This window comes from Gadus macrocephalus, chromosome 6, assembly GCF_031168955.1.
Source record: "Gadus macrocephalus chromosome 6, ASM3116895v1".
NCBI classification, from domain to species: Eukaryota; Metazoa; Chordata; class Actinopteri; order Gadiformes; family Gadidae; genus Gadus; species Gadus macrocephalus.
Window position 1 is genome coordinate 16,331,076 of NC_082387.1, and position 12,691 is coordinate 16,343,766.

The following is a 12,691-nucleotide window of genomic DNA, read 5'->3' on the forward strand; positions in this document are numbered from 1 at the left end:
TCTCCTCATTGACTCACACATAACTCACTGAATTAGTCAACAGTGCGTCATCTCTGCCAGTCTAGGCCTTTTATTGGTATTATTGGCCAATGTGGTGAGGCAAGGAGAGTTTTCTTTGGAATAAGGATCTTCATTATTGTCAAGAGGCAAACTAATGGGGAAGTGGTTGATGTGTGTATGAAGGTCTACCCTTACCATATTTTTGCAAGTGTGTGTGTGTGTTCTCTTATGAGATTGTATGTGTATCTGCACGTGTGTGTGTGTGTGTGTGTGTGTGTGTGTGTGTGTGTGTGTGTGTGTGTGTGTGTGTGTGTGTGTGTGTGTGTGTGTGTGTGTGTGTGTGTGTGTGTGTGTGTGTGTGTGTGTGTGTGTGTGTGTGTGTGTACTCCTGGGATTAAAGTAAACGTTTCTCTGGCTCACACACTGTCACACAGAGTCAAATTCATTCAGGCACTAAGCAGGAAGATCTGCCTCTCTCCTCTCCCCCTACTCCCCCCTCCCACCCACCCAGCACTGTGTTTGTCCCTGTCTTGGCCTCTCTCTCTCTCTCTCTCTCTCTCTCTCTCTCTCTCTCTCTCTCTCTCTCTCTCTCTCTCTCTCTAACTCTGTCACCCACCCTCTCTTGCTCTCTGTCTCTCTCTCTGTCTCGCCCTACTTCTCTCTCTCTCTCCATGCAGCCCGTGGCTGGGATCAGACTGCTCCTTCCTAGGATGGAGTCGGCTTCCTCAATCATCGTGTTGTGTGGTCAACCCAGCTCATTGTGATGAGTCAATGAAACCTCCTCTGGTTCTCTGAAATTCCCTTGAGATCTCTCTCTCTCTCTCTCTCTCTCTCTCTCTCTCTCTCTCTCTCTCTCTCTCTCTCTCTCTCTCTCTCTCTCTCTCTCTCTCTCTCTCTCTCTCTCTCTCAATCGTCAGGCTGCTGGCGATGGTGTGACTTCCGCCATGAAACAGTCAGTGACATTCCACAAATATTCAGAAATGATTTCCTCCTCCAAACAAAAAGCAATATACACAAAAAGACAAAATGAGAAGATTAACTGGTTCAGTCTATGAATCCGGTTAGCATTAAAACGCCAAATGTAATAAGGTGGACGCACTTTATTTCTGTTGAGTCTGGAAAAAGTACACCAGCAAGGTTAACCACTTCAATGAGGTGTCAGAAGTGCACATAGGGTGCATACATGTGTGCCTGTGTTTGTGCATGTATGTGTGCTTATTTTCATTTATGTATATCTGTAGGATGAATGGTTCTGCTGAACTAAGTATTGTTTTTCCGTGTGCCGTTTGTGTGTGTATGACATGTCTGTGTGTGTATGTATCTGTGTGTCTACGTTGAGTTTACTTAATCATCGTTTCCCTATCTTCATGGATGCAATTACATACAATACTCCATACTGAATAGTTGAATCTCATTCTCACGGTACCTCCAAATTGCATGTTTTTTTATTCAGTCATCCTTCTACAACAGTCTGCATCTGCGGTCATGTGATCTCCTTTCTAGTTTCCACCCCAATCTGTCCACCAGGGGAGCTGTCGTCCACTCCTCAAAGCAGAGAAACACTTTTAAGCTTTTTCTGTTTGTGGAATGCTCACACAAAACACACACACACACACACACACACACACACACACACACACACACACACACACACACACACACACACACACACACACACACACACACACACACACACTTTCACGCACCATTCACACACACAGACACAGAAAAACACACACAAATACACACAAACCATCACCATCCACACAAACAACAACTCACACACATGCTCGCGCATGCACGCACGCACAGACACAGCCAAAATTGCATACACTCAACATGCTCTGAGCCCCAGTGTACAGCTGCTTCCCAGGGCTGGGGTGGCCATCTGGATATTCTGTCCTAAGTTTGGAGCTGGGGGTTGGAATTGGCCACATGCATGTTTATTCACGTAAACAAGTCAGCTAGGCCCAAAATGTTTCTTCTGTGCTTCGTGTTGAGCGGTGTGCTGGTCAAGATGAACAAGGGTTTAACCGAATAAGTCAACAAGTCGTAGGTTTAATATCGCTCGCACTACAAAGATTGTAAGGTTGGTCAAATCTTTCCAACCATAAGGTGCGATTACATTTTGCTGGCTTCATTTAAACTGAGGTAGCATCTAGACTGCAAAGGATAACTGATAACTCAGTATGTAATACGGAACTATGAGTAATAGTAGAAATAGTTAATTATTACTGACTGCAAACCACAGTTGGTCCTTTAATTGACAACTGTTTGATTCGTTTTTACATGGACATGCATATTTTTAGCGTTGGCACTGCTGCTGTCCTTTATACTATGTAGGGTAAATGTTCACAAAAACAAAAACAAAAATGTTAATTGTCTTAATAAGAGCCCGTCTCTCGAACTTATCTTGTGTTACCTTCTTAAAAAGGGGCAGACACTGATCGGTTTGGTTTTGAAAGGTTTTTTAAAAAAGCTGTTGACTTGAATAAGTGTATGTATTAAGTGTGTGTGCTCTTTCTGTGTGTGTGTGTGTGTGTGTGTGTGTGTGTGTGTGTGTGTGTGTGTGTGTGTGTGTGTGTGTGTGTGTGTGTGTGTGTGTGTGTGTGTGTGTGTGTGTGTGTGTGTGTGTGTGTGTGTGTGTATGTGTGTGTGTGTGTCGCAGGCCTCCAGTCCCAAGCTCTCAGCCCGATGCTCAGACATCCTTCAAGTGAGACGCTGCAACCGGCTGGAGATGCCCGACAATCTCAACACGTTTGTTCTAAAGGTGAGTTCACTTCTCCTATGAAGTATATATATGCGATATATTTACATTTGACATGTTGTTTAACTATATGTTATCAGTATGGTGATTCTGCGATGCACCTTGTGATGCACTCAGTATCGGATTCACAAAAGTATTTACGGACAATTTTTTTTTTCTCTTCTTAAGAACTTTGAGAATATTTCTAAACTATAAGATGACAGTTAAATGTCTAAGGGTGGCGCATAAGTTATGCCAAAATTTGGTGATATTGAATTCATAGTTTGAATTGCTTCAAACTATGAATATGTTTTGTCTCTGTAAGGATTTGCTACGCACTGATTCAAATTTCAAATGATGTTATTATTATTTATAGGCTATTAAGGCTATACTAACTACACCGTTTGTTTATCAACTCTCAGGCTTTAACCTCATTACTATAGAGATTGCTTGTGATTAAATTACACTTATCCACACAATGCACTCCGTAATAAAATTGTGAGAATGGAATAAAACAACTACTTAAAAAGGGTTAGGGTTAGGGTTAGGGTTAGGGTTAGGGTTAGGGTTAGGGTTAGGGTTAGGGTTAGGGTTACTGAGGTTAAGTAGTTAAGTAGTAAATATATGAGTTTCTTAGGAAAATATTGAGGGATTGCAGTAGAGAACAATAACAAACTTCTTAAGAGTGATCTGGCCCCTGGGCTAAGTTGTGTTGAATCATGTTCCAAGCAGAGGCTTTTAGAAATATATCTCCTCGCAACCTGGTGCTGTCTGCAACTGACAATAATTGTTATCTTTTTACATCTGCTAGTAATTCTTCTTCTTGTGTATAGTCTGTGACACATTAGGAAATCTTTAGGGTCCTCTCATATGTAGACCTATGGACGTCCCAACCTCTTTAGCCTCATAGGAGAAACGTAAGAGAAAGGAACCGGAACGGTAGCCTGGTGCTGTTGAAACGTGGTCTACAGAAACTGTCAGTGTGAGACAAACAAACCAGCCGGTTCTCTTTCAAAGCCAAGCTCAGCAGTTGGGTTGATTCCTCGGGCAGCGTGGACATTAAGGGACATTGAAACAAACACATCTCTGTCTCAACAGGTTAGTCACTATCCAGGAAGTCTGATATTCGAGACGGAAAACGATCAGCAGGTCAGCTCCTGGACCACAGAGCTTAAAGAATGTATCAGCAACAGGTGGGATTACCAGCACACACACACACACGCACACATGCACACCAGTTACAGCTGAGCCATAGAAGGGTGTCTTGCAGCCGTACTCTCTGTGCTTTCTGTGCTTTCCACTCTGCTTATTCATGCGAGCGGGAAAAAAACAAAAAAAATGTATTTTTTTGCTTGCAGCTGTCTTTCACAAATCCTATTTTTCCATTTCCTTCTTTTTTGTTATTGTGTGTGTGTGTGTGCGTTTCTGACCTTACCACTGCTGGCTAATTTATAATTAGAACAACATTTTTATACTTAATTACAGTGTGAAATGATTTATTGTGGAGGCATTGAGAGGTCAAACAGATTTGTATAATCTTATCTATGTGGGAATCATTCAGGCTCACAACGATTATTTGCATAACCACTAGCAGCTTTAGAGTGTAGGCTCCCAGAGACCAGCTGTCACATTTGAATAGGCACTACATTACTTAATTTGAACAACAACATTGTTATCATGGAGTCATACATGGAGGATACATGTAAACCTAACATTGACATAGAACACTATTTTGAATTTGTTTGTGTAAAGATCCTACAGGTACGTTTGGGTCTTATAGATTGTTTGATTGCAGTCATAAGTATAAATGTTGTTGAATCGCTGAAGGGACTGCTCTGAAGAATCAGTTATTCCTTCTCATTAACTTGTTCGTTGCGAGGTCTGGAGTGTGAGCTCCGTGGGTGGAAACAATAACAATCATAAACTGCTAATTGCTCAACCAATTATTTGTTACAATCATAAAAGACTGTTAGTTATAAACAGACAATGGGAATGGTGTGGGTGGGTGGGTGGGTATAATGAACATGAAATGTAAAAATGAATAGAGTTCTGAATGCCACTCTCCTTTATGAAGCCACAGACTATTCTACTTATCGGAGAGAATGGTGGAAGGTCTAATTTAATTGTATATACTTTGATGGGCTTCTCTGTGCCATTATGGAAAAGACAGAGAAGAGGGACAGGTTATGGATGGAAGAAGAGAGGGAATGACATGTTCCATAGGACTACTGGTAGGAAACAAATCGCTACAAAGCACATGCTGTACGTGGTTAGCTCACTAGTGGGATGAGCCAAAGTCAAATTTTTCAAGTTAAATAACCTTTATACTTTGGCAATATGTATATTACATTATGTAAAATTCCCACATGTATTCCCTTTAAAGCTTTCATTGTTGTCCTGTACATAAGCTAAGAATGGTGGTGGCAAGGCTTACTATTCCTGACAAATATGAACAGAACAAATGATAACTATTAGGAAGAAAAAACCTTGAACACAACCTTGAAGAAACATTGTTAACTGACAAAATAGAGAGTCTAAATCAAGATCAATCGCATATTTGAAAACCTAGGAAAAATACAATGAACATATGTCTGAAGGTCTTTACAATCGTAACTCAGGGCACTGCACTAACTATGCAAAACTCACCAATGTAGTTCTTAATATTGACCACAGTAAGCGCGCCCAGTGTGGCAATATGGAGGATGTCTTTTATTCCTTCTCGTCACTTCTTCTGAATTCATGGATAGGTTTTGGAAGAGGTCCACAATTCAAAATCAGGCCAGGAAGTCCTCTTTATCTCTTCTGCAATCGGGCCTTTTTACTTCAGCTATGGTGAAAATGTAGATCAAAAGTTTGTCTGTGTTTGTATCTGTGCATGCGCCATGCGCCTGCACGTTTTTGTGTGTTCTCCAGTGTGTGTGTGTGTGTGTGTGTGTGTGTGTATAGGGGGGGGTAACCCTTGTGTGTGTGTGTGTGTGTGTGTGTGTGTGTGTGTCTGTGTGTGTGTGTGTGTGTGTGTGTGTGTGTGTGTGTGTGCACAAGCGTACTTGTGTGTGTGTGTATGTTGTACTCAGTATGAAAGGAAGTATGGGGGAGTGTATGAGCCTCAGTTGGGGGATCTCAGGGATTATTTTAATTTCGACAGACGTGGGGAATATTCCGACACACACACACACACACACACACACACACACGCACGTAAACACGTATATTAGACACTTATCCGTTATTCTGTCCTCTCCCTCTATCTCTCTCTCTCTCTATGTCTGTCACTCACTATCTGTCTCTGTCTGCAACTCGCTTCCTTCTCCTCTCTTTTCTTTAACTTTCTCACTCTACCCGTTTTCTTTGTTCTCCTTATTTATTGTAACTTTCTATCAAGAGTTTTTTTAGTGAGCGTGTGTGTGGGGGAATTTTGTGAATAGCTTGAGTGGCTCTCTACATTCAGGTTGCGGGGAATAAATATGTCTAAAGACTTCACTCGCCGCCTTTGTCTCTCTCACACACACACACACACACACACACACACACACACACAGACACAGACACACACACACACACACACACACACACACACACACACACACACACACACACACACACACACACACACACACACAAACTCAGGTAAGCTGAGTCTTCCTGTTATGCAGTGTTGTTAAGTCAGCATTTTAGCCGGATTTGGTCAGGCTTCCCTTATCTAACCATTCTGCTTTCTGCTGTGTGTCTGTGTGCATGTCCGAGTTAATGCGTTTGTGCATGCGGCTGGGGGGGAATTTGATGAGTATTGTACAGCAGAACATGAAGGCTTAGTTCAGGTCTTAACTGGACTTATTTCCGGTCCGGCCAAGTTCCTTTGTGCTGGTTAAGTCATTCCTCATACACTCTTTCTTTCTTCCGTTCTTTGTGTGTTTGTACAGCATGAATAACTGTAGCAAAGTCTAAATCGTGACTTATTCTTTGTCAGGCCTTTAAGTGTGGATCAGGAGCCCCTCCCCTCGCCATCAGACAACTCGGTCCCAGCCAATCACAGAGGGAACACGGACACAGGAAGTCATGGTGGGTAGAAGTGCAGCGGTTCACCATCCATCCATCACAAGGGGCTGGAGCCTATCCGGACATTTCCAACATTGTTGAAGGAGCAGTCATCGCACACATCGTAAACCACCCAAATGTTTCCTCAGGCCCCTTGACCTTCGCCTTGCCAGGGCTGTTGTACCACAAGACGGATCACTTTCTGTGTCCCTACCCATGGTTCCACGGGCACATCCCGCGGGTCAAAGCCGCCCACCTGGTGCAGAACTCGGGCCTAGAGGGCCACGGAGTGTTCCTGGTCCGACAGAGCGAGACTCGCAAGGGGGAGTACGTGCTCACGTTTAACTACCGGGGCAAAGCAAAGGTACCCTCGTCTGCTCTCTCTCACCCTCTTTCTGTCCAACTAACTCTCTCTGTCTCTGTCTCTGTCTCTGACTCTGACTCTGACACTCACTCACTCACTCACTCACTCACTCACTCACTCACTGACGCTGTATGCGGCAGCATACAAGTAATATTAGTGCAAAAGTCTAAAGTATGTTCAGTGTGCACACAACAGACACAGTTGTGCACACACATTTTTCTGGGACCCTTCTCATCTGTATGGTTTACAATATTTACATTTAGATTCATAGTCGGTTTAAGGGAATTTCCCAAACAAATCTTTTCAGTTGAAACCCCTCTAAATTTGAGAAGAACTCCTTTCATTTGCAACTCATGTATTTTATTTAAAAATGACAACAAGCTGCTGACTTTGTTTTGGAAGAACAGTTTTACCATTACAGGAGCCAGATAGATAGCAGTTGTGAACCAGAGAGCAAGTCTGCAGTCTGGGTTGGGTTGTGCCACCAACACGCCCACCATATCCCTTTTGTTTACCAGGAGGGATATGAAAGGCATGTTGCTGGCGAAAATCCCCTTGAACTGGCCAAATTCAAATACTCCCGATTGAGAAGGTCTTGCCTGGCGTGGGAAGCAGCAATCCCCCCCCCCCCCCCCCCCAAGCGTCCCCTGCTCACCTCCCCCCTCCTTGTCCCGGCAGCACCTGCGTCTGTCCCTCACCGAGCTGGGCCAGTGCCGGGTGCAGCACCTGCACTTCCACTCCGTCATGGATATGCTCAGCCACTTCCGTGTCTGGCCCATCCCGCTGGAGTGCGGCGCCGCCTGTGACGTCCGTCTGTCCAGCTTCGTGGTGGCCGGGTGCAGACCCGCGCAGCAAGGTACGACCCCCCCCCCTCGCACCGCAGCACGCCGCACATCAGGAGGGGATTCAAGAGTCCAGGTCTTTATTCGACACACGCATAGTACAGTGAAACGGTCCTCTGACATTTAGGAACTAAATCACTTTTGAAATACAAAACTGTGTTATGAGTGTCGATTATCGCGCTCGCAACTCAAAGTATGATCGGGTTTATGCTTTGGCTATGAAGCCTGTAATTCATAGTATATCAATAATATCAGCCTTCAGTCCACATGTAAAACTTAAGGCATGTCGATTCAAAAGAGGACCCAAGCTGTCCGTAGAGGTGCAATATTGATAAGATATCAGTTAAGATCCTACTGATATTTTCACTATGCAGACACTATGGAGGGAATTTTGACTAATAGGTCGCAATAAACTAGCTGAATTATAATGCAAACAACCTTAAGTCACTGGAGGCCAAGTTCCACAGTGATCCTGGTTGATCATTTAAATGTTGCAGCAGAAGGGTTATGAAAGGTGATTGTTGTTATCTGTATCACGTTAATACAATGACGATGTCCCGTGTTGACATGGAGATGGTTCCGCTGAAGCATCCTAGAATTATGCAAATAAAAACATGTCAGCCCACTTACCTGTTTTGCATAGCTTTATCCTCTGGCCACCCAGTGCACCCTGCAGCAGCTCCCATCTGCATCTCACTACCAGCCAGAGAAATAACTGTCACTGCTAGTCACAGGAACGCAGAGAAAGAACCGTTGGCATCCGTTGGTCCCGGTGCCGTGGTTTAGGCTTTCCTTTTGTTTGCCTTTGACACCCAACGTCCTTTGAAGAGGACAAATATTGACACATTTGCATGGTGGACTAACTTTGTTTTAATGACACACATGATATCATTATATTGTTAAATGTGTACATATTCTTTTTTGTTGTGAAGAATTATAGATATCTTCTTTAAAAGATCATTATAATATTTTAAACATCTTTTTTGTGGAAATGAAGAAAACAAATGAATCATACAAATAAGTATTCTTTTCATTTGTTTCCTTCTTTTCCAGGCCAGGTCTCTGGTGTGGTCCTGGTCCCCTTCTCCCTGCATCGCTGGAGCTCCGAGCCCAGCTTGGCTCACTGCAGCCTGGCTAGGAGCCCCAGCCTGCCCCCTCCACTGTCCTCCAACGCAACTACAACGGCCGCCCCCGCCGCTCCTAATAATAATAATACCCCGGGGGGCGGGTCCCAGGCCAGCCAGCCCCCGGGGCCGCCACGCCCGGCCCACCTGGGAGCGGCCCCCACGCTGCCGGCCCCCGGGCCCCTGAGGAGGAGCGGGTCCATGGGACGAAGGCCCCTCCTGCGTCACCCGCACCCCCCCCTCTTCCCCCAGCGGGACTCAGACTATGAACTGGAGCCTGAGAGAGGACGCAAGCGTGCCATAGACAACCAGTACATGTTCGTCTGACCTAATGACCCCCCGCGCTGCGCCGGGCTTCACCCACACCCGACAGAGCATCACACACGACACCTCACAACCACCAACACCACACTTCTTCCTGCCAGCCTTCTGGGTGCATGCCTGTATGTACGTTTTTGAGTGTGCCTGTCTGCGTGTGTCTGTACGCTGTGTTTGAATGTATTTTTTTGTTTTTGTTTTTTTTGTTTGTGTGTGTGCGCGTGTGTGTGTTTGTGCGTGTGTGTCTGTCTGTTTGTGTGTGTGAGAGAGCGAGAGAGAAAGAGAGATACTAGTTAATATGAAATTATCGTTGTTCACAGCAACACCCGTGAACTAGAGCTTAAATCAAAACAAAAAAAACCTAATCAATAAGCAGCTTTGTGTCCAACATGACCAGTGTTGCCACAGTTACCTTGAAAAAGTAATCCAATTATTGATTACTAGTTACTCCTTAAAATAGTAACTTAGTTACTTAACTGATCACTTTACCCCCCCTGTCAACAATTGCTTCCCCCCCGTCAACAGCTGGTCTTCCAACCCGGTCAACAACTGGTCTTCCACCCCCCCCCCCCCCCCCCCCCGTCAACAATTCTGCGCAGGGGGCTGGTAGGGGGGCATCAGTACGTCTTGTATACAGCGCCAATCTGTGATCTGGTAAAAAAATAGTAACGCACAGAGACTTTAATCTGATTACTGGTTTGGAAATAGTAACGCGTTAGATTACTCGTACTGATAAAAGTGGTCCGAGGCCAGTAACGCGTTACTGGCATCACTGAACATGACACACACACAAATACACTTGGTGCTGGGTGTTAGTGTGTTTCGGCAGAGAGTTGGGTGCCAACAAGCTCTACCAGATGGGTCCACAATGAATGTACCTTTTTTAAAATTGTATTATAGCAGGGAATATATTCCTGTTTTTCAAGGATACTGAGGTAATCCAAATCTTATGTTGAGAAGTTGATCAAACACTGGCTCAGCCAATCATCCTCTGATGTCCCTCTCTTCTGTCTTAAGTCCTCTACATAGTGGATAGTATTGTACGTCCCCTTCAGGTGTGTGTGTGTGTGTGTGGGTGTGTGTGCATGTGTGTGTGGGTGACTTTGCGCCTTGCAATCTTGTGCTCATTTTAGCCTTGCCAAACACCATGCCTGCGAAACCAGTCACCAATGTCTGGAGGTAGTTCCCCTAGCTCTACGTAAGCGATACAAATTGAAAATCTCTTGAGGTAATCGTGATGGTCACATCACACTGCCAATTCTCACACCCACATCACCCATGTGTTTGTTTGTGTTTAGCTCAGACAGCATATGAAACACTCCCCTTCATTAAACAAATACGCAATTACGCTATGAACTATGGTGGAGGCGGCCGGGGAGATAAAGCCAAGGAAGTCTCACATTGCCTTTTTTCAAAACGCTCAAATATATCAGGGATAATCCTCCACGCCAACAAGACGGAGTGGCACTTAAGGTGCTCGACGCAACTCTCTGGGCTTTGTACAGCGCCGCTGTGTGCTGCCATTTTTGTATGACCAGGCAATCAGTCACAGTATTGATCAGTCACAACTTGGGTCAAGGGTGTGAAACAAACACACAGCGCCCTCATCTGTACCGTCTCTCCTGTTGTATTCTGTTTTCTCAGTTAGCATCATTTGTCATTGAATGAATGCACATGATTCCTTAACAGTGGGTGTATAGAGGGTTCCTATAAACAACATGGACCCTCACTCCACTCCAGGGACTGTTGGGAGTGTTTGACCTGTGTTTGACCTCTTCACACCTCTAAAATGTGTCTGAAAAGCATCTACAATGTTTGATTCCAAATTCCAATGAGGTGTGTTTTATTTTCCCTTTGGCTTCCAACGGCTCCTATTCCACCTTCACCTTAGTTTTTATTGTCTATTTATTGTAGGGAGCAATGGGTCACACATTATGCACCTACCAGTTATGTTATAAAACTGAAGTAAGTAAACAGCATTTAAGGGGGTACTGTCTGTAAATGTGACTCACAGACTAGATATATGCCTTATATAAATGTGCCACATAGAACAATAATAAATAAAATGAATGCAGGTCCATTTGGGCGAAAACTCTGGACATAAAAAAAGTGAACGGGAAGTTTTTTGCAAAACCATAACAAGCGCTTTTCCTTCCCATGTCTCTTAGTATCCATCACCCTCACCCCCCTCGATCCACAACGCTTAACACTAACCTAGCTCGATTAGTAGAATATGCTTGATTCATGATGAAGCCTGCTCACTCACTGTCTCTCTTCCCCGCCGTGCAGTTCTTAGGTCAGGTAACTCAAGGTCTGTGTTCTCCGACTGGCTGCCCGTTCTTTCTATCACACATCGATGTTTACTTAATGAATCGTACAATGGTTGTATTGTCTTAAGTGTTTTTGCTCGTCATCACAATTGTGAGTGAAATCGTTCAGGTGTTTGTAATATTGGGAGGGGTCGGAATCAGAACAAAGATGAGTTTGGACAAAGTACGGTTGTCTTCCCTTTTGCTGCGCTTCATTCTGAACGCCCGATGGATCCTCGTTTGTCTATTGGGTATTTGCATATATGTTCAAAAGGAAAGCAACGGTAGTGACACCAACAGCCTTGTGTATTCCAATGCCTTTTTTTTTTCTATTTTTTTTTTAACAAGTACATTTTCCTAAACCATGACAGACTTCCAATCAAGCTATATAGAGAGCTGATCATTTGTAGCATTATTGTATATATTGGAGGACATGACCTAACCATGTGAGTGTGGTTAGTTTTAAACTTGAGAACATTCCCACATACTAGGGTGTTGACGTTCAGGCTTTCAGACATTTTGCCCTCTCCAAGCTCCTAACGGCAACCTTTGGTCTGGTGTGCGACCGTGTGCGTTTGAAATGGTCCAGTTGATGAATGTGTGTTCTCAATACTGTTCATTCTGTGTTTGTTATTCAGCACTGTAAACATTCCACGTCATTCTTCCCTCCTAAACAATGACATGTCAAAGCTTTGTAGTGGTTTCAATAGCTTGTGTTCACGTCCCCTTTGACTTCTAAATTATATAAATATATATATATTATATATACATAAACTGTATATTTGACGTTTTGTAAAATAAAGCTAACCAAAAATCATTGATTTTGGTTGATTTTACCGTATCATTTTTAATTGTTCTTTTTAAAGATTAGTAGATAATAGATTTAAACCGATTAAAATGCATTATTGGCTAAAGTAATACAAGTTACTTGTATAAGAATACAGCCACATGTG

The 12,691-nt window shown here is 43.8% G+C and overlaps 1 protein-coding gene across 3 annotated transcripts in view; it reads left to right on the forward strand.

Annotated features, from left to right (window-relative positions):
• Positions 1–12,555, forward strand: part of sh2b3 (SH2B adaptor protein 3) — a 37,879-nt gene extending 25,324 nt beyond the window's left edge. For 2 of the 3 annotated variants that reach the window (XM_060054530.1, XM_060054531.1), the window contains exons 3-8: positions 2,669–2,770; positions 3,845–3,939; positions 6,714–6,805; positions 6,931–7,145; positions 7,824–8,001; positions 9,041–12,555. In XM_060054530.1, the coding sequence (XP_059910513.1) occupies positions 2,669–2,770; positions 3,845–3,939; positions 6,714–6,805; positions 6,931–7,145; positions 7,824–8,001; positions 9,041–9,438 (1,080 nt within the window). In that variant the 3' untranslated portion in view covers positions 9,439–12,555. The remainder of the gene's footprint in view (positions 1–2,668; positions 2,771–3,844; positions 3,940–6,713; positions 6,806–6,930; positions 7,146–7,823; positions 8,002–9,040) is intronic. The other variant, XR_009526292.1, reaches the window with a different exon arrangement.
• Positions 12,556–12,691: the final 136 nt, after the last annotated feature.